This window comes from Neoarius graeffei, chromosome 21, assembly GCF_027579695.1.
Source record: "Neoarius graeffei isolate fNeoGra1 chromosome 21, fNeoGra1.pri, whole genome shotgun sequence".
NCBI lineage: Eukaryota > Metazoa > Chordata > Actinopteri > Siluriformes > Ariidae > Neoarius > Neoarius graeffei.
In genome coordinates, this window is record NC_083589.1 from 62638288 (window position 1) to 62661381 (window position 23094).

Here is a 23094-nt window from a genome sequence, read left to right on the forward strand (position 1 = left end):
ATTGTGTACAAATGGAGGAAATTCAAGACCATTGTTACCCTCCCCAGGAGTGGTCGACCAACAAAGATCACTCCAAGAGCAAGGCGTGTAATAGTCAGCGAGGTCACAAAGGACCTCAGGGTAACTTCTAAGCAACTGAAGGCCTCTCTCGCATTGGCTAATGTTAATGTTCACGAGTCCACCATCAGGAGAACACTGAACAACAATGGTGTGCATGGCAGGGTTGCAAGGAGAAAGCCACTGCTCTCCAAAAGGAAGTTTGCTGCTCGTCTGCAGTTTGCTAACGATCACATGGACAAGCCAGAAGGCTATTGGAAAAATGTTTTGTGGATGGAGGAGACCAAAATAGAACTTTTTGGTTTCAATGAGAAGTGTTATGTTTGGAGAAAGGAAAACACTGCATTCCAGCATAAGAACCTTATCCCATCTGTGAAACATGGTGGTGGTAGTATCATGGTTTGGGCCTGTTTTGCTGCATCTGGGCCAGGACGGCTTGCCATCATTGATGGAACAATGAATTCTGAATTATACCAGCGAATTCTAAAGGAAAATGTCAGGACATCTGTCCATGAACTGAATCTCAAGAGAAGGTGGGTCGTGCAGCAAGATAACGCCCCTAAGCACACAAGTCGTTCTACCAAAGAATGGTTAAAGAAGAATAAAGTGAATGTTTTGGAATGGCCAAGTCAAAGTCCTGACCTTAATCCAATCGAAATATTGCGGAAGGACCTGAAGCGAGCAGTTCATGTGAGGAAACCCACCAACATCCCAGAGTTGAAGCTGTTCTGTACGGAGGAACGGGCTAAAATTCCTCCAAGCCGGTGTGCAGGACTGATCAACAGTTACCGCAAATGTTTAGTTGCAGTTATTGCTGCACAAGGGGGTCACACCAGATACTGAAAGCAAAGGTTCATATACTTTTGCCACTCACAGATATGTAATATTGGATCATTTTCCTCAATAAATAAATGACCAAGTATAATATTTTTGTCTCATTTTTTAAATTGGGTTCTCTTTATCTACTTTTAGGACTTGTGTGAAAGTCTGATGATGTTTTAGGTCATATTTATGCAGAAATATAGAAAATTCTTAAGGGTTCACAAACTTTCAAGCACTACTGTATTAGGGCCTGAGCACTAGAGGTGCATGGCCTCCAATGTCCACCGGAGGGCACTGCACCAAGGTGCAAGGCCCTGTTGTTTTCCGAAGGATGATTCTTCTTCTTCTTCTTCTTCTTCTTCAAGACTTGGCCATTTTTGAGGTGGTTCCCATGGGCGAAAACTCATGAAATCAGGATATCAGGGATATCCTACCTATCAGGGATAGAGGTTTGGCCCTGGGTGTGTCTGGGGGACTCCATAGCACCCCCACATATCATTGAGACTCTTCCCCAATATCTCATTTCACCTATCCTTGTCAAACTTGGTTGGTGTGTGGGGTCATGTTTTCGGGTCCGTAGCGGGTAAAGGTTTCCACAGAAAGGGGGTGCTAGCCCCAGGAAGTGGGCAAGAAGGCTTGCATTCCTTGATGAGTAGATTATGGAGTGGAAACATGAAGTAACACATATCACCAGATCTTGTTCAAAGAGGCTCATTGTTGAAGGGTAAGTGGGCTGACCCTGATTTTTTTTCAGGGTCTACCACATTCTGCAAAACCAGGGGCGTCAACATGGAGGCACAGTGGACGGTCTTTGCCCTGTGAGAGGCTAGATGGTGGGCCATGATGTTGGGTTGGCCTATTTTGCTGCCCAAATGAGGATGGGTTCCCTTTTGAGTCTGGTTCCTCTCGAGGTTTCTTCCTCATGTCGTCTGAGGGAGTTTTTCCTTGCCACCGTCGCCACAGGCTTGCTCATTGGGGATAGATTATTGATAAAATTAGCTCATGTTTTAAGTCGTTCAAATTCTGTAAAGCTGCTTTGCGACAATGTTTATTGTTAAAAGCGCTGTACAAATAAACTTGATTTGATTTGATTTGATTTTGCGCTTCACAAAATAATGGATATGGGGAGACCAGTCTGGGACATCTAGATGTTAAATGGTCAACCAGAAAGGTGCTACTCCTCCAGTCATCCTTGCCCCAAGGGTGCTTGGGGTGCCCCAAGATGAGCAAAATTGTAATGGACGTTGTATTAGTCATACTCAATAGGAACTGAGTTATTTTTGGGTTTGTGGATTTTGACACGTTACAATTTGACGTTCTCCTCCGAGGCAGTTTGTTGGATTCATGCCAGATTTGGTATGGACCCTTTTCACGTGACGTCATGACAAACGCGGCCGCCATTTTGGACGTGTACTACCAGTAGTTTACCACAGCCAACATTGAGGAACGGCAGCAAAGAAAGTTTTTACTTTCAGCAAGACTTCCATCATGCCACTATATTGTTGTGCACCTGGATGTAGTAACCATCAACAAACAAGGCAAGGGTTATCATTTTATCGGATCCCGACGGAGAAGATGGATAGCGGCCATTAACAGATTGGCAGTCCTCGGCATACCAACGCTTGTGTAGTGACCACTTTGTTGGAGGTAAGATGAATAAAATTAGCCAGAAAAGGCATTACATTGCTGTTAACATTCTGTGGCGGCGAGTGTGTAACCAAATAGGTCAAAATAACCCATTGTAACCTCTTTGTTCTTCTGTAGTAGCTATTGTTGACTAGCTAATGTCAACAAGTAGCTGGTATATTACTGTAGCAATGTTTACGTTCAGTCATTTGGATGACTGTTAAAACCTTTCAGTCTCAAGTTTTTCCTTTACTGTATTTACTAGTTTACTGTAATTATGATCCGGCAGCTATTTACACCGGATCCAGTATAAATAGCTGCCGGAGCCGACGTCCGAGGTTCCGGAGCGCGCTCCGGCTTGCTCTCCCTCAAATTAAGCAGCGCGCGCCGGCTTGCTCCCGGAGTGCTCCGGCCGAGGTTCCCCTCAAATTAAGCAGCGCGCACCGGCTTGCTCCGGAGCAAGCCGGAGCGCGCTCCGTAACCTCGGCCGGAGCACTCCTGGAGCAAGCCGGCGCGCGCTCCGGAACGTCGGCCGGAGCACTCCTGGAGCAAGCCGGAGCGCGCTCCGGAACCTTGGCCGGAGCACTCCTGGAGCAAGCCGGAGCGCGCTCCGGAACCTCGGACGTTGGCGTGTATGTGTATGGCGATGGGTTTTTAATGACATAGGTATACAGATCATGTGGGCCGAAGTCAGGTAAAGACGAGGGCTTCGTGTACTTCCGTACGTCAGTGAACAATCCTGGTGGAAGCAGGTAAACGTCGTTCTCTAAGCCTGCTAACCTCAATTTTTGCAAATACCTCTCCCTCTGCTCGCCCTGTAAATACCCTACGTCGCTGGATAGTGAAGGTGTTTTCTGCATCTCGCTCCTTTTTCTTTTATGTTTTTCGTTTGTCGCCTTCCTCGCATTCAAACTGATTCGAGCCGAAGTCCACTACATGTCCAAAATGGCGGTCGCGTTTACGAAGGTCACGTGACTGAAAAGGGTCCATACCAGAGGTGCTCAGGACTTTCGTCACTGCTTGCAGCTATATTTGGATATTGTGATTGTATGGTTACATATGGACACCTGTGGATCTGTTTTAGTGGAGAAGAAGAAGAAAAATAAATATCCTAACAAAAAATAGGAGTGTTAGTGCCTGGCCCTTAAATAAAGCCATAAGCAGTGATCTGTGGGGTCCAAGCACCCTTTTGAAAAATTTGTTTATAGAGCACATTTCAAATTCTTCATAGTTTGAAATGCTTTGCAATCAAGTAGTAATATTAATGATATTTTTTACTGTAAAAAGATAACTAAGACTATTACAAATATGTCAATAATATGTCATATTGTCAATATGTATATACAAACACTACTACTATGTCACAAAATCCCCATCATTTTACATATTTTGGTGTACACGTCTTAAAATGGCATTTTTTTTTTTGCTCCTTTCTCTCAGGCAGCAGACACAGTGGTCCAGCTGTGTGAGAGCCGTAAACCTAAACCTACCGGTAAGTCAGAGAACCAGGCCTTCGGCACCGTGTTCACAGACCACATGCTGCTCATCGAGTGGAGCAGTGAAGGGGGCTGGGAAAAGCCTCGGATTCAGCCATTTGGAAACCTGAGCCTTCATCCTGCCTGCGCTGCCCTGCATTATGCTGTGCAGGTTTGTGATCCAACAGCAGACACCCACCCCCACACACGGTTTATGAAATACAGTCCCCTCTAAAAGTATTGGAATGGAAAGGCCTGTACTTCAGTTTGTGCTCTACACTGAAGACATTTGGATTTGAGATCAAAAAATGAATATATCAACAGTAGATCAAAATTTCAGCTTTCGTTTCCCAATATTTGTATCTAGATGTACAGTATTTAACAACTTAGAACATGACATCTTTAGTGGCAGACTATCACATTTTAGGTGATCAAAGGTATAGGAACAGATAGTCTTAAAGTAAATAAGAGATTAGATTAGATTAGATTAGATTAGACAGAACTTTAATGATCCCTTTGGGAGGGTTCTCTCAGGGAAATTAAAATTACAGCAGCATCATTACAGAATAAACAGAGAATAGAAAATAGAGAAAACTTCTAGATAAATTCAGTATTCACATATCTCATCTCATTATCTCTAGCCACTTTATCCTGTTCTACAGGGTCGCAGGCAAGCTAGAGCCCATCCCAGCCGACTACGGGCGAGAGGCAGGGTACACCCTGGACAAGTTGCCAGGTCATCACAGGGCTGACACACAGACAACCATTCATACTCACATTCACCAGTTAACCTAACCTGCATGTCTTTGGACTGTGGGGGAAACCGGAGCACCCGGAGGAAAACCACGCGGACACGGGGAGAACATGCAAACTCCGCACAGAAAGGCCCTCGCCGGCCACGGGGCTCGAATCTGGACCTCCTTGCTATGAGGCGACAACCCTAACCACTACACCACCGTGCCGCCCATATTTACATATACAAAAAAAAAAAGATATGAAAAAGTCCGGCGGCACGGTGGTGTAGTGGTTAGCGCTGTCGCCTCACAGCAAGAAGGTCCTGGGTTCGAGCCCCGGGGCTGGTGAGGGCCTTTCTGTGTGGAGTTTGCATGTTCTCCCCGTGTCCACGTGGGTTTCCTCCGGGTGCTCCGGTTTCCCCCACAGTCCAAAGACATGCAGGTTAGGTTAACTGGTGACTCTAAATTGAGCGTAGGTGTGAATGTGAGTGTGAATGGTTGTCTGTGTCTATGTGTCAGCCCTGTGATGACCTGGCGACTTGTCCAGGGTGAACCCCGCCTTTCGCCCGTAGTCAGCTGGGATAGGCTCCAGCTTGCCTGCGACCCTGTAGAACAGGATAAAGCGGCTAGAGATAATGAGATGAGATGAGATATACAAATAAATAAAAAGAATAAGATATAGGGAAGAGAGGAAGGGGGAGGGGGAAGTAGAAAAAAAGGGGAAAAAAGGTGGGGAGAAGGGGGGGCGGCGGTAGGAGAGATATTGCACTTTATATTGCACATTGTCCGGTATTGCTTATTGTTAGGCTAGGCTACTGCTCCTTCCTATCCTGTGTCCTCCTGTTACCCCTCCTCCCCCCCAGAGAGGAGTTGTACAGTCTGATGGCGTGAGGGACAAAGGATTTTTTAAGTCTGTTCGTCCTGCACTTGGGAAGGAGCATTCTGTCACTGAACAGGCTCCTCTGATTGCTGATGACGGTGTGTAGAGGGTGACTGGCATCGTCCATGATGTTTAATAGTTTATCCATAGACCTCTTCTCTGCCACCGTCACCAGAGTCCCCAGCTTCATGTCGACCACAGAGCCGGCCCGCCTGATCAGTTTGTCCAGCCTGGATGTGTCCTTCTTGGATGTGCTGCCCCCCCAGCACACCACGGTGTAAAACAGGACACTGGTGACCACGGACTGATAGAACATCCACAGGAGTTTCCTGCAGATGTTAAAGGACCGAAGCCTCCTAAGGAAGTATAGACTGCTCTTTCCCTTCCTGTATAAGTGTTTGGTGTTGCAAGTCCAGTCCAGCTTGCTGTCCAGCCACAGCCTGAGGTACTTGTAGGAATCCACAGCCTCCACCTCGACTCCCTCGATCAGAACTGGTCATGACCTTGGTCTGGACCTCCCAAAGTCAATGACCAGCTCCTTGGTCTTTGAGGTGTTGAGCTGCAGATGGTTCCTGTTGCACCACACAGCAAAGTCCTTCACCAGGCTCCTATACTCCTCCTCTCTGTCGTCACTGATACACCCAATGATGGCTGTGTCATTGGCAAACTTCTGGATGTGACACAGCTCCGAGTTGTAGCAGAAGTCCGCGGTGTACAGGGTGAAGAGAAGAGGGGCCAGCACCATGCCCTGGGGTGCTCCGGTGCTGCTAATCACAGTGTCAGATGTGATGTCCTTCAGCCTGACGTACTGCGGCCTGTCAGTGAGGTAGCTGGAGATCCAGGTGACCAGGCAGGGGTCCACTCGCATCCTGTTCAGTTTGTCCTGAAGCAATAGGAGCTGGATGGTGTTGAAGGCACTCGAGAAGTCCAAGAAGAGGATCCTCACTGTGCTATTTCCCTTATCCAGATGCGAGTGGGCTTGGTGTAGCAGGTAGAGGATGGCGTCTTCCACACCGACACCTGCCCGGTACGCAAATTGCAGACAGTCCTGGGCATGTTGTACATGGGGTCTGAGGAGGCTGAGGAATAGCCGCTCCAACGTCTTCATCAGATGTGAAGTGAGTGCCACCGGTCGGAAGTCGTTCAACTCGCTGGGCCGATTCTTTTTGGGAACTGGAATGATACATGATGTCTTCCAGAGGGTGGGCACTCTCCCCAGCTGCAGGCTGAGGTTGAAGATGCATTGGAGTGGTTCATCCAGTTCAGCAGCACAGGTCTTCAGTAGTCAGGGACACACCTTGTCCGGGCCTGCTGCTTTCCTGGGGTGAAGCTTCCTCAGTTGACCTCTGACCTGGTCTGTAGTAATGCATGGAGGAGTCTGTGTTGAGGTAGGGGAGGAGGGGGCTGCTGTGATGACTGGGGGGAGGTGCGTTGAGGGAAGAAGGAGAGATGGCTGCAGAGAGGGAGAGGGTGGGGGGGATGTGGGCTGGTTGAACCGATTGAAAAAGTCATTCAACTCATTTGCCCTCTCCACTGTCCCCTCAACAACTCTGGTCTTTGTATTGTGGCCTGTGATGGTTTTCACACCTTCCCAGACCTCCCTCATGCTGTTCTCCTTCAGCTTCTGCTCCACCTTCCTCCTGTAGCTGTCCTTAGCTTCCCTCATGCAGTGTTTTACCTCCTGCTGTGCTGCTTTCATCGCCTCCCTATCCCTGCTCCTGAAGGCGGCCTTCTTCCTGTTGAGGACAGCTTTGACTTCCTGTGTTACCCATGGTTTGTTATTAAGGTAACACTGTATAGTCTTAGCGGGGGAGACCACGTCTGCACAGAAGTTGAGGTAATCTGTCAGACAGTGTGTCAGCCCCTCTATGTCCTCACAGTGTGGGCTAAGCAGCACATCCCAGTCCGTGGTGTCATAACAGTCTCTGAGGGCATCTTCCATTTCAGGGGACCACCTCCTGATGGAGCTAGTTGTTGCAGGCTGCCTTTGGACCAGGGGGGTGCACTTTGGCTGTAGATGAACCAGGTTGTGGTCAGACTTTCCTAGTGGGGGGAGGGGTGTGACTCTGTATGCATCCCTCACATTAGCATACAGCAAGTCAATTGTCCTGTTGTTCCTTGTTGGACAGTCCACAACCTGGTAAAAAGCAGCCAAAGTAGAGTCCAAAGTAGCGTGATTAAAGTCCCCAGAAATGATGATAAATGCCTCAGGGTGCTGTGTCTGCAGCCTTGCTGTGACAGAGTGAATCCTCTCACATACAGCGGCTGCGTTTGCCCTCGGAGGGATGTAAGCACAGATGGTGATCACGTGACTGAACTCCCTCGGCAGATAATATGGCCGCAGGCTAACGGCTAGCAGCTCCAAGTCCGGGCAACATAAGACTGTCTTTATGGACATATGTCCTGGGTTACACCAGCAGTTGTTCACGTAAATGATGAGTCCCCCACCTTTCCTTTTCCTGCATGGTTTAGTGTCTCTGTTGGCTCTCACAGCAGTGAATCCCCTCAGGTCCACATTAGCATCCGGTGCAAGGTGGGTTAGCCATGTCTCCATAAAAATAAACATGCTGCTCTCACAGTAAATCCGCTGGTTGTTCAGTGTGGATAGCTTGTCGACCTTATTCGGCAGCGAGTTCACATTCCCCATGATAATGGAGGGAATGGATGGTTTGCAGCGCCTCTGGTTGTCCACTAGCCTAGCCTTTAGCTTAGCTCTGGCTTTGCAGCCCCTGGGTCTCCTCCTCAGCTCCGCCTGGATGGGGTGTCATATCCCGGCTCGTCCCATTGTTTTCAGGGCCAGCAGCTCCTCTCTTGAATAAGTGAGAAAACTGTCTCCTGGTTGCGTGTTAAAGTTAAAAATATCCATGTGATATGAAGAAAAACACACTATGTCTTCGTAAGAAGAGCAGAAAAGTAAAAAAGTGAGAAAAAAGAGGTTTAAAGAGCTAAAAACTACAGAGCTACTGGAGAGGCAGCTGTCTCCCACAGCGCCAGGAGAAAAAAATATTATGTAGCTGCGTATCCTTTGCTTGAGAAAACTGCATCAAGCTGGTGACCTACTGATGTCACCATTTTACTTTTGTGATACTTTTCCAGGCTTGTACCACAGCTTTCTTTAGTTGTTGTTTGTTTTGGGGGGCTTCTCCCTTCAGTCTGCTCTTCAGGAGGTGAAATACTGCTCACTTGGGTAAAGACTTACCAAGTCTAAACCCTTCCATTTTTTCCTCCTGATGAAGTCCATGACACTGACACTATCTCCAGTATGCTTGATCCATGAGGTTGTCTGCTTTGGATCATGAGCCAATCCTTTCTTTCTCCACACTTTGGCCTTTCCATCACCTTGGTACAGGTTAATCTTGGTTCCAAGAACTTTTTTGGCTCATCTTTGTATTTCTTTGAGAAGTCCAGTCTGGTCTTCTGATTCATACTGAGTGATGAGTGGTTTAAATCTTGTGGAATGGCCTCTATATTTCTGCTCTCAAAATCTCCTTCAAATGGTAGCCTGTGATACAGGGGTGGGCAAACTTTTTTGCTCAGGGTCCACATTGACTTTTGAAATTTGCCAGGCGGGCCGGGCCAGCACCAAATTCATACATATCGAACATAAACTGGAAAAGCTTTAGTGTTATTGTAAGGCCTTCACTGACAGAGACCCAAATGCAGATCAGATTGACATTTATTTTAGTTCTCAGTCAACAAAGGCAGAGCAGAAAAATGTTTGCAGTTCAATAGATTGGCACTGGATCCATCCAGAAAAGTAACACACACACATGTGACAGTAAGAAAAGTAGCACACTTAATTCTTAAATTACATCTTTGAGCTGCCAGGATGAGTAGGATGCCAGTGTATTTGTATATTTGTATCATTTTATACATACAACTAAATTGCATATCATTAAATTGAACTAAATTACATAGCAGTACATATCATTTTTGTACATTTCACTGAACTCGTAGATTTACACCTGAGTGTTTTTTTTTAACCATCCACTTCCAGCCTGCCAGTACAACCAACCACCATTAGTAGGAGAGGTACCACACCATTCCAAAATGTTTGCAGTTCAACAGTTTGGGTACCACACCATGCCAACATGTTTGCAGTTCAATGGTTTGGCACTGGATCCATCCAGCCCACAAAATCAAACAAAACAGCTCAAGAAAGCAAAAAACTCCAAACTGGTTTTCAGGTTCAAAGTCACTCACTGAAATATTTCCAGTCCTCAAAAAATCAAAACACAGGTTCCAAACAGGTTTTCATATTCCAAAAGGCCACTCATAGATCAGAATAACCTCCACAGGCAAAAGTCCAGGAACAGATATAAGCAGAAGCAAGGTCAGCTGCTCATAATACACCTATAATAGCAGACAGGGACATAAATGAGGGGCGGAGCAGACACCCAAACGCACATGGTACTTAAAAACAAACACCAGCACTACAGCAGCCACCCACGACAACCAAAATTACTAAAAGTTATACTTTTTATATTATTATGTCTGTAAACATGTGACTACCATCTTATTACAGTGCTAACATAGTTTTAAAAAGAGAAAGTGTTAATACTCACATTCACTTTTAGTGGGAGCAGTGTTGTTGATCGCCCTTCTTTGCCAGCGCATCAAAGTCTGGTGTTAGTTTTGTTGTGGCAAGTCTCAGAACAGATCTGAGGTGTTCATCACTCAGCTGGGATCTGTGGGGTGCTTTGTTTATGTTCATCACACTGAAAGTTTGCTCACACACATACGTGGAGCCAAACAACACCAGCATCCTCTGTGCCATCCTTAGGATGTTTGGAAATGTGTCTGCACTCAGTGAAGCATAAAACTCACGCAGTGTAACTGAGTTGAACTTTTCTTTCAAGACGGAGTCACTCTGAAGATCAATGAGTTCTAGCTGTAACTCCTGTGACGCCGTTTCGGGGTTCTGTGTGAAGGGACATGACACCATCTGAAGCAACTTGTCAATTTTGTTGAAGTCAGAGAACTGACGACAGAATTCTTTATGCAGGTCGTCCAGTAATCCCGTGTATTTCGTCACACGTCGAGGGGCCTCTGTCAACGTAGCCAGTGTGGGGAAATGAGTGAATGACTTCTTTGACATTTGCTTTGAGAATAAATCAAGCTTGGTTTTGAAGGCTATGACGTTTCGGTGCATTTCATGAACAAACTGCTCTTTCCCTTGTAGCTTCACATTCAGGTCATTCATGTGAGTCAGTATGTCCACAGCAAAAGCGAAATCACAAAGCCAAGCTGTGTCACTCAGCTCAGGAAAGTTGTCAGAATTCCCATGCAGCTCCAAAAACGAGATGATCTCCTGTTTGAGCTCCCATACACGTTGGCATACCTTCCCCAAACTTAACCAGCGGACATTGGAGTGGTACAGCAAATCCTGGTGATCGGCATCAGTTTCTTCCAGAAATGCAATGAACTGACGATGCTGAAGTCCCCTCGCTCGAATGAAGTTGACAAGTTTGACAACTGGCTTCACTACGTGGTCAAGCTGCAGTACAGATTTACACAATGCTTCCTGGTGGATAATGCAATGAAGGAAAATAACTTCTTGCTCAGGATATCCGCTTTTACTTTGTCCTGAATTCTTTTTAGCAGTCCTGTGTTTTTTCCCGTTAGGTTTGGTGATCCGTCTGTGGTAACGTTGGCGAGCTTACTCCATGGTAGCTTGAGCCTTTTGATGACCCCCGACACACTGCCATACAGGTCCTCTCCTCGCGTTGTCCCTTTTAGCGATTCCATGGCCAAAAACTCTTCTGTAATCTCAAACTGGTCGTCAATCCCTCTGATGAAAACTAACAACTGAGCGGTGTCTCTCACGTCATTGCTCTCGTCTAAGGCCAGGGAATATAATGTGAATGACTCCGCTTTCTTATTCAGCATGCTAGCCAAGTCATCGTCAATCTGTTCAATGCGGTGAGTCACTGTCCTGAGTGATAAACTAATTTTTTCAAATTTGTCCTTGCTCTCAGGACACAAGATGCCTGCTGTCTCGATCATACATTCTTTAATAAACTCCCCTTCGGAGAAAGGCTTGCTGGATTTGGCCAATTTAAATGCGAGTAAATAACTTGCCTTTGTGCTTGATTCTTGAATGGCAGTTTGTCGGATGAAGGTGTTTTGCTGAGCCTGCAAACCAGCTAGCAACCGCTGAGCTGTATCCGTCCGTTCTTGCGCTGACTGGTTGTTAGCATAATTAGCATGCTTGGAGGAAAAGTGCCATTTGATGTTATATTCCTTTAAAACTGCAACGGTTTCTTTGCAAATAAGGCATACAGCCTTTGATTGGACTTCAGCAAAAAAATATTTAGTTGTCCATTCTTTATTGAACACCCTGCACTCACTGTCCACTTTTCTTTTTTTAGGACCACTCATTATAAAGTTTTATCCTGTGTTCTCGAGATCATCAGTGGCATGGGCGCCAGAATGACTTCCATGGCACGCGCTGCACCACTCTGCAAATGTAATCTCGCGTGAATACGACTGACTGGAAAGACGGATCTCTAGAACACCTGTCTACGTGATAACACTGAAGCTATATTAAATATAGATCTGCTCAATCGCGTTTATATGATTGTCTTCCGCGGGCCGGATTAAAAACGCCAACGGGCCGGATGTGGCCCGCGGGCCGTAGTTTGCCCACCTCTACTGTGATACCTTCGCCCCTGCCCTGTGGAGGTTGGTGTTGATGCCACTGACTGTTGTTTTTGGGGTTTTCTTCACAGCTTTCACAATGATTCTGTTATCAACTGTTTCCTTGGTCATCTCTCATCTCATCTCATTATCTGTAGCCGCTTTATCCTGTTCTACAGGGTCACAGGCAAGCTGGAGCCTATCCCAGCTGACTACGGGCGAAAGGCGGGGTACACCCTGGACAAGTCGCCAGGTCATCACAGGGCTGACACATAGACACAGACAACCATTTTGTTGTACTGACTATGCCCAGAGGATAAGCGGCTACAGATGATGGATAGATGGATGGACTATGCCCAGTTCTTGTACAATGGCTCTGATTGGTTTTCCCTCTTTTCTCAGCCTCAAAATGGCTTGCTTCGTTGCCATAGACATCTCTCTGGTCAACATGTTGGTTTATCCTTTTTAACAACAAATTCAGCCTTTACAGCTGTAACACAGGGCTTAAACTAATAAGAGCATTTCAGAGCTATTAACTGTTTAAAGAATCAATCTAACAGGGCAAACATCTGGGCAACAAGAAACACCGGCTCCAGTTTTTTGATCACTTGGAAAAATGGGCAAGTTCAAACAAGTTACCATGTTCTAAGTTGTTTTTAACACATACAGATATAAATATCAGGAAATAAATTGCCTCATAGTCATCAAAACAAAAGAACTGGCCTTACAGTTTCACTATACTGTATATACATTTACAACATGCAGTTTAAAAACACATTTTATGCACATGCACAGAGAATGAAGTATTGTTCAGGCAGGATTAGACTTCTGGATTGTGTATTATAAGTAATGTTTCTGGATAATGTCTGCAGCTGTGTTCGCAATGTGCCCATTGTGTTCACACTGAAAATTCCATGTGTAGCCTACTACAGTCAACTCATTTGATGAATACAAACTGATTGTTTTGAACTTTATTATAAGCACTTGCTATAAACTCCAAAAAGCACCACTTCTCTGAAACGTAATTTTAAACATTGCCTGTGTTTTATTGTTCTGCATTTAAAACTCAGCCAATGCATTCAACATGAGGCAGGAGCTTTTCATGGTGTCTTTGTACTGAAGAAAAAGCATAAACCACTTTCCCCATGACATCTTTATCGATTCATCATTTTAGACAAGATACGTATACTGTATATTATTCTCTCCATATTCACTGGATATGAGCAATCACGTGCTCTGATTGGTTACTCTACCACAAGGCTATCAGCTCATATACCGTGAGTAGAGAAAAACAAAATGGCGGAGTGTGTTGCTGAACCAACTGAGGACAAAATAAAAACTCTACTCGAAAACAAAACCCCCCAAAATACCAAAAAAAGCAACAAAATATGGAATGAAAGTATTTGATGGTAAGAACATATATTTTTATTTTTCAAGAATTATTATTATCGCGTTTTTCACAAATTGCTCCTGTGATTTCGCCGGTTTGTTTACATTCTAAGTGGAAATGATTTTGTCGGACGTTTTGTATAAAGTTTTTATTTATCGAATTTGCAAAAAGTAAAAATAAAAATGCTCTGTTTCTCAAAATCCAGTGAATGTGGAGAGAATAAAACAGTTATTCCACTCAATTTCATTGTACATCTCATCAATTTTGTGGAATAAATGTTAATTATATTACCTGGGGTTATTCACTGCTCTTTTTATAGAAGGTAATTTAAAAGGGGAGGGGGGGGGGGGGGGGGGGCACTGTAATTGGTGCAAGCTGTTGTTGTTTCCCAGCCAGAATGTATGTACATATAGAGCTATGGCAAAAGCAAATGAAATAAAATAATAAAAAAGAATCCAGTATGTCCTTTCCATACACATTTAAACAACAACAACAACAAAAACCTGACAGATTTGGATTAAAATAGCTCAGACACTGTAGTAATAATTACATTACCCCACTTCCATATAGAAAATGAATCCAGTTCTAATAGGGCTTTTAGATCAGAGTTTTTCGATTAATCCAGCTGCATCAAACTTTACAGTTTGCTTACTTTAAAGAAAAAAATCATGATCACCATCCATCCATGTGATATATTCACAATTTGTTGTTTATCTGAATCGGTTCTTTGCACTAACATGATTCCGATGATGCACCAAATCTCCAAAAAGAAGTGAAAAGCAGAATGGATGAAATGGAGGATGCTCGTTTAGACAATATTGCGAGAGAAATGTTGACACTTCTGTTTATACTGTGTCTTTTTAACAAGTCTATTTTAAAAGTTATGAGAAAGCACGGTTACACTTTTGCAACATACGGCCTTTTGTAACGGTCCAGCACTTGTACCTTTGACCCCTGCTGAATGAGTCCATGCCCTTGACCGTGGCGTTTGTGGACACACATGATGACATGAGTGCTCCGTTTTGTTTGTAGCTGTTTGAGGGCATGAAGGCGTACTGGGGGCAGGATGGGCGAGTTCGTCTCTTCAGGCCCATGCTGAACATGGAGCGCATGTTAAAGTCTGCACACAGAGCCTGCCTACCTGTGAGTGCTTCCTGTCTCCTCCTGTAAATACCTGTATTATAGAGATGTGCATCACTTATTTCATTCTTATCACTGATTACACGACAGCGCTCTTGACTTCTGATTGGTCAGAAGCTTATTTGTCTAGAACATCAGTTCTGATATTAGTGCAGCTGCAAATCACAGCTCGTACCGTGTATTCTGTATACTGGGTTTGATCTCTTTTCCTGGTGTGTTGCAGAGTTTCGATGGTGCTGAGTTGCTGGAGTGTATCAGGAAGCTGGTGGAATTGGACCAGGACTGGGTTCCTCACTCGGACATGGCGAGTCTCTATATCCGTCCAACATTCCTGGGCACAGAGGTGAGTGATAAAACTTCCAATACAGTTTGCTGAGTACAATGGCGATGGCGGTGGTAACCATGGTACTGACCTTGACTTTGCTGTTGTATCGCGGTATATCTTTCTTTCTTGCCAATTCTGACCCACCAGTCATACAACCCCGATTCCAAAAAAGTTGGGACAAAGTACAAATTATAAATAAAAACAGAATGCAGTAGTTTACAAATCTCAAAAACTGATATTGTATTCACAATAGAACATAGACAACATATCAAATGTCGAAAGTGAGACATTTTGAAATTTCATGCCAAATATTGGCTCATTTGAAATTTCATGACAGCAACACATCTCAAAAAAGTTGGGACAGGGGCAATAAGAGGCTGGAAAAGTTAAAGGTACAAAAAAGGAACAGCTGGAGGACCAAATTGCAACTCATTAGGTCAATTGGCAATAGGTCATTAACATGACTGGGTATAAAAAGAGCATCTTGGAGTGGCAGCGGCTCTCAGAAGTAAAGATGAGAAGAGGATCACCAATCCCCCTAATTCTGCGCCGACAAATAGTGGAGCAATATCAGAAAGGAGTTCGACAGTGTAAAATTGCAAAGAGTTTGAACATATCATCATCTACAGTGCATAATATCATCAAAAGATTCAGATAATCTGGAAGAATCTCTGTGCATAAGGGTCAAGGCCGGAAAACCATACTGGGTGCCCGTGATCTTCGGGCCCTTAGATGGCACTGCATCACATACAGGCATGCTTCTGTATTGGAAATCACAAAATGGGCTCAGGAATATTTCCAGAGAACATTATCTGTGAACACAATTCACCGTGCCATCCGCCGTTGCCAGCTAAAACTCTATAGTTCAAAGAAGAAGCCGTATCTAAACATGATCCAGAAGCGCAGACGTCTTCTCTGGGCCAAGGCTCATTTAAAATGGACTGTGGCAAAGTGGAAAACTGTTCTGTGGTCAGACGAATCAAAATGTGAAGTTCTTTATGGAAATCAGGGACGCCGTGTCATTCGGACTAAAGAGGAGAAGGACGACCCGAGTTGTTATCGGCGCTCAGTTCAGAAGCCTGCATCTCTGATGGTATGGGGTTGCATTAGTGCGTGTGGCATGGGCAGCTTACACATCTGGAAAGACACCATCAATGCTGAAAGGTATATCCAGGTTCTAGAGCAACATATGCTCCCATCCAGACGACGTCTCTTTCAGGGAAGACCTTGCATTTTCCAACATGACAATGCCAAACCACATACTGCATCAATTACAGCATCATGGCTGCGTAGAAGAAGGGTCCGGGTACTGAACTGGCCAGCCTGCAGTCCAGATCTTTCACCGATAGAAAACATTTGGCGCATCATAAAACGGAAGATACGACAAAAAAGACCTAAGACAGTTGAGCAACGAGAATCCTACATTAGACAAGAATGGGTTAACATTCCTATCCCTAAACTTAAGCAACTTGTCTCCTCAGTCCCCAGACGTTTACAGACTGTTGTAAAGAGAAAAGGGGATGTCTCACAGTGGGAAACATGGCCTTGTCCCAACTTTTTTGAGATGTGTTGTTGTCATGAAATTTAAAATTTAAAAGACATGTGAAACCATCCACATCAGCTGCTCATACAGGACGGCGTATCACACTCAGACGAGAAATGCTATCTGCCCTCTTCCGTATACCTGAGCTCACACGATTGGCTAGTGCTGTTGTGCTGGACAGGGGAAAGAAAGTATGCCCCTCCCACCCAGAGAGCACAGTCAGGTTTGCTCTTTTGACTCCTGGCTGGACGTGGATAACAATGACATCCTCAGGATTTGAACTTGCGATCTCCTGGCGATAGAGAAAGCGCTTTTGAAGCAATGTTGAACTTGTTGGTGAATAAAGACGGAAATGTTTCCTATGTGTTTTCGTACTTATGATGTAACAGACCCTTCAGTAGACTTCAAAATGTGCTTTAAGTGTCTTTTGATGATGTATCCATGAAAATTGTTGTATGTATGTGGAAGAGGTCCGATAACGCTTTTCTATGAGTGTGTTACATTGTCCTGTGATGTGGTATGAGTGTAAAAAGATGGAGTCGGCTGCCTTCACATGCCTCATCTGTTCCTGTGGGCTCATGATAACGTCTGTGAAAAGGATTCTCCTAAACAGGATAAAAGATATACACAGTTTATCTGAAAGTACAGTGTTACTAACACTGCATACTACCACCAAAACCTTATCCCGTGTGTGTGTGTGTGTGTGTTTAGTCTTCATTAGGTGTGAAGAAGTCCTCCCGAGCCTTACTGTTTGTGATCCTCAGTCCTGTTGGCTCGTACTTCAGCACAGGAAACAAGGCCGTGTCCCTGTGGGCTGACTCCAAATATATCAGGGCCTGGAAAGGAGGGACTGGAGACTGCAAAATGGGAGGGTGAGAGTAACACACACACACACACACACACACACACACACACACACACACACACACACACACACACACACACGCGCTTGCACACATCCATACAGAGAGAAAAATCTCTCAACACAACATTTCCGGTAAAGATGTAGCTGGTTGTCTGCATTGTGTTGATTCTACGAGGGCCAAATGATGATTCATCTCATGAACTGTGCTGAAACTCGACAGGAATCGCTGTAAGTGTGTCATAATCCACAGTATTAATCAAAACACAGGTCGATATTAAAGCTGGAAGATATCCATAGGACACAGAACTACAGTAGAAAACACATGAGGAATTAAACAAACAGCAACAATAAACCCCACAACCTCCAAAAAGAGTTGATTCTTCGAATCAAGAGTCGACTCTGAAGCTTTGAATTCTGCACACTGAAACTGATTCAGCACTTTACACCACTTCGCTGGTTTCTGATCAGAAGGTGGTGGTCCTCATACCCAGGATATGGAAGGAGTCTCCAGTGTCAGCACTTTGCAACTTTCAGTTTGTAACTTTAAATTTTCCGACAGAGGCGTTTATGCTTCACGGTTTCTCAGTAACGTGACAGGGTGCGGTGTTTTTGGCATTTTAACTTCAACAGAGAGAAAAAGAGAGACTGGTGAGGAAAGGACTGTTTACAGCTGCTGCAATGGCAACGAGAACGATGTAACTGTCACATCAAGTGGAACCATAAATGGATAAAAAGTACAAGTCAGGAGGTTAAAGGTTAAAAATGATAATGGAAAACTGGAATGAAGTAGGAAAGGAAGAAAGGAGTGAGAAAGGAAGGATGGAAGGAAGGAGGAGAAGAAGGAAAGGAAGAAGTAAGTGAGAATAAGAAAGGAAGGAAGAAATGGAAAAAGGAAGTGAAAGAAAGACAAAGGAAGGAAAGAAAGGAAGAATGACAAAGAAGGAAAGAAGAAGGAAGTGAGAGAGAAAGAAGAAAAGAAAGACAAAGGAAGGAAGGAATGGAAAAAAGAAGTGAAAGAAAGACAAAGGAAGGAAAAAAGAAGGGAGGAAGGAAGGAAAGAAGAGACAAATGAAGGAAGGAATGGAAAAAGGAAGTGAAAGAAAGAAAGACAAAAGAAGGAAAAAGGGAGGAAGAATGAAGGAAGGAAAGAAAGGAAGGAAGGAAAGAAGGAATGAGAAAGAAAGAAAGAAAGAAAGAGAGAGAATCTATGAGGGGAGAAAAAGTCATGAAACAAAGGAGGAGAAAAGGGGTTAATTTAAAAGAAGTGTGAAAGCATTAAACAGAAAAGAGTGAAAAAGGAGAAATAAATGTGTGAGAAAGGCAGAAAGTGACAGAAAGAAAGAGAAAAGGGGTGGAGACAGATTTATTTTAAATGATGAAAGGAATGTGCAGAGTTCTGAGGGTGATATAATGTGAGTGAGAAGAGGAAATAACGTTCCACTGATGTTCCACAGCAGTGATGGAACTCTAAAGTGATCAAACCTTCACCATTCTGTAATAAATATCAGAGAAATAAATCACTTCAGGACGGGCTTTATCACATGCCTTATCTAAAGCGTCTTTACACCGAGCCAAGTGTGTGTGTGTGTGTGTGTGTGTGTGTGTGTGTGTGTGTGTGTGTGAGAGAGACGGTTCAGTCCACAGACGGTTCTTTATTCTCAGGAACTATGGAGCTTCTATCTTTGCTCAGTACGCGGCGGTGGATTTGGGCTGCCAGCAGGTGCTGTGGTTGTATGGAGACGATCACCAGATCACTGAGGTCGGCACAATGAACCTCTTTCTCTATTGGATCAACCAGGAAGGAGGTAATGAAGCTCCTCCCCTTCTGGAACACTTCTTGTTTCGATCAAAGTCAATTAAAGTATTATTGGGAAATTAATTTCTCTCATATATATTGATATTTTGTCATTAAAAATGTCACATTTCGTTTTTAAATTGAATTTGTTGTGCCTGATTCTTTTTTTTGTGTGCAAAAGTTTGCATCCCCCATGGTGTCTGGGCAAAAAAACAGATCTCTATTTCACAACTTATCAAGTGTAATGGATTTAAAAAAAAAAAGCAAATCTATATTTTCTATTTATATATTATCTGGTGATATATGATAAAACATTATAAACAATAATATAAAAAAAATTAAATATGTAAAATTAATTTTTGTTTCAGCATATTCACGAATGTATATACATTTTTATGTTATTAATTTATAACTGTAATTTGCAGTAGCATTTTTCAAATGTCTACTTTGTAGTTTATGTATTATAAAGTAAAAATAATTATTTTTATTTCTTATTTATATACAACCCCGATTCCAAAAAAGTTGGGAGAATCAATCAATCAGATGTAGCACAGAAGCTTGGGGATCCTGCCACTAGCAGGAGGAGGGGCCTGTGGTGTTTGTGGTGTTGAACTGAAATAACTGAACCTGATTGTGTGTTTTTATGTTATGTTATGTTTTATATATATATATATACACAACCCCGATTCCAAAAAAGTTGGGACAAAGTACAAATTGTAAATAAAAACGGAATGCAATAATTTACAAATCTCAAAAACTGATATTGTATTCACAATAGAGCATAGACAACATATCAAATGTCGAAAGTGAGACATTTTGAAATTTCATGCCAAATATTGGCTCATTTGAAATTTCATGACAGCAACACATCTCAAAAAAGTTGGGACAGGGGCAATAAGAGGCTGGAAAAGTTAAAGGTACAAAAAAGGAACAGCTGGAGGACCAAATTGCAACTCATTCGGTCAATTGGCAATAGGTCATTAACATGACTGGGTATAAAAAGAGCATCTTGGAGTGGCAGCGGCTCTCAGAAGTAAAGATGGGAAGAGGATCACCAATCCCCCTAATTCTGTGCCAACAAATAGTGGAGCAATATCAGAAAGGAGTTCGACAGTGTAAAATTGCAAAGAGTTTGAACATATCATCATCTACAGTGCATAATATCATCAAAAGATTCAGAGAATCTGGAAGAATCTCTGTGCGTAAGGGTCAAGGCCGGAAAACCATACTGGGTGCCCGTGATCTTCGGGCCCTTAGACGGCACTGCATCACATACAGGCATGCTTCTGTATTGGAAATCACAAAATGGGCTCAGGAATATTTCCAGAGAACATTATCTGTGAACACAATTCACCGTGCCATCCGCCGTCGCCAGCTAAAACTCTATAGTTCAAAGAAGAAGCCGTATCTAAACATGATCCAGAAGTGCAGACGTCTTCTCTGGGCCAAGGCTCATTTAAAATGGACTGTGGCAAAGTGGAAAACTGTTCTGTGGTCAGACGAATCAAAATGTGAAGTTCTTTATGGAAATCAGGGACGCCGTGTCATTCGGACTAAAGAGGAGAAGGACGACCCGAGTTGTTATCAGCGCTCAGTTCAGAAGCCTGCATCTCTGATGGTATGGGGTTGCATTAGTGCGTGTGGCATGGGCAGCTTACACATCTGGAAAGACACCATCAATGCTGAAAGGTATATCCAGGTTCTAGAGCAACATATGCTCCCATCCAGACGACGTCTCTTTCAGGGAAGACCTTGCATTTTCCAACATGACAATGCCAAACCACATACTGCATCAATTACAGCATCATGGCTGTGTAGAAGAAGGGTCCGGGTACTGAGCTGGCCAGCCTGCAGTCCAGATCTTTCACCCATAGAAAACATTTGGCGCATCATAAAACGGAAGATACGACAAAAAAGACCTAAGACAGTTGAGCAACTAGAATCCTACATTAGACAAGAATGGGTTAACATTCCTATCCCTAAACTTGAGCAACTTGTCTCCTCAGTCCCCAGATGTTTACAGACTGTTGTAAAGAGAAAAGGGGATGTCTCACAGTGGGAAACATGGCCTTGTCCCAACTTTTTTGAGATGTGTTGTTGTCATGAAATTTAAAATCACCTAATTTTTCTCTTTAAATGATACATTTTCTCAGTTTAAACATTTGATATGTCATCTATGTTCTATTCTGAATAAAATATGGAATTTTGAAACTTCCACATCATTGCATTCCGTTTTTATTTACAATTTGTACTTTGTCCCAACTTTTTTGGAATCGGGGTTGTACATATAATCTATTTATTAAAATGCAATTACAGCTTTATTTATTTCATTATAAGTTATTATTTTATAAATTAATAGTTTATTATTTAAATGTAATAATTGGTCTTTTTTATTCTTTCCTTGAATTTTCTTTTCATTTTTTATTTTCTCTTTTGCAGTTTATCTACTGTAAATGTGAAAAAAGTTTAAAAAATACACGACAAAGAAGAAACACTTCTTATTCATGTATTTCCAATTTATTAGAAAATAAATAACATTACATTTCTGATATAGCGCACATAAAATCCAGTTTTATTTGTTTTTTTTCATTTATAGGGAAAAAGCTTCCAATAAATAAACAAAGAAAAATTTAAACCTCTCAGAAGACAAGAAGAGAGAATAACATTTTTCCAGTTTGAAATGAACAACGAAAGAAAGAAAGAAAGAAAGAAAGAAAGAAAGAAAGAAAGAAAGAAAGAAAGAAAGAAAGAAAGAAAACACAATTTGAACATTTTTCTTGAACTCGTGATGACGAAGGAAGGATCATCTGTAAAACTCAACACTGAACACTTGTTGGTGTAAACATCACATCACATCACATCACTGTGTTCCTTTTGTTCTGGGGTGTGCAAACTTTTGCACTCAGCTGTTGAATTGTCTCCTATGGAGCTAAAAGGTGATTTCAGGTGCAGTCATTTTCCCAAAACCTTCACTAAATCAACCAGTGTGTTTAATTCAGGGCTGGAAGAGATGGAGTTTTATTTGTACACTACTGACCTCTAATGGACAGAAACGGAAGTAAACTCTAATAAATTGTGGAGAAATGCTACATTTGTGAAAATCCTTTCCTCTTTTTAGGAGTCTTTAATCCAACATGTCGAATCCTTTATACATTTTCAGACGTTAAATCCGTGGCACGTGTGTGATTTTATAGATGTCTGAACAGAACACACTGTTTAGGTGAGATGAAGACAGGTGTATCAAACACCAGCGGGCGTCACACTGCATGTTTTTATTAATCAGGGGCCCATGAACAGCAGATTGGAATCAAAATGTGTGAACTGTAGTTTTTTTTCCATAATGTTTTTGTTTGTTTGTTTGTTTTGTTTTTCAGAGGAAGAGCTTGCGACACCTCCCCTGGACGGGATCATTTTGCCTGGGATCACACGCCAAAGCATCCTGGAGCTCACACGCAAATGGGTAAAACCTGATCCTCATCACATCACCCACACACTCATGTTCATGTTCAGGAATCTATTGATTTGATTCAATTTTAATTCACAGCTCTAGGATATGGTTACAAATCAATCTTTATGCATAACATAAAAATTCATATCTAGTTCTGTGCAAAAGTCTTAGACACGTGGAGAAATGCTGTAGAGCAAAGATGCCTTCAAAAATAATGAAATTAAATGTTTCTATAGTTAGAAAATACTTTAAAGAGGAGCAGTAAACGGAAATAAATGAAACAAAGTCAGTATTTAGTGTGATGATGGGTCTCAGGGACAGTACTGTATTTCCATCAGGGCCTTCAGAACACATT

The 23094-nt window shown here is 43.0% G+C and overlaps 1 protein-coding gene across 3 annotated transcripts in view; it reads left to right on the forward strand.

Moving 5' to 3' along the window:
• Window positions 1-23094, forward strand: part of bcat1 (branched chain amino-acid transaminase 1, cytosolic) — a 70914-nt gene that overhangs the window by 36439 nt on the left and 11381 nt on the right. For 2 of the 3 annotated variants that reach the window (XM_060903472.1, XM_060903474.1), the window contains 6 exons: window positions 3946-4152; window positions 14656-14766; window positions 14987-15106; window positions 17343-17503; window positions 19159-19301; window positions 22666-22751. In XM_060903472.1, the coding sequence (XP_060759455.1) occupies window positions 3946-4152; window positions 14656-14766; window positions 14987-15106; window positions 17343-17503; window positions 19159-19301; window positions 22666-22751 (828 nt within the window). The remainder of the gene's footprint in view (window positions 1-3945; window positions 4153-14655; window positions 14767-14986; window positions 15107-17342; window positions 17504-19158; window positions 19302-22665; window positions 22752-23094) is intronic. The other variant, XM_060903473.1, reaches the window with a different exon arrangement.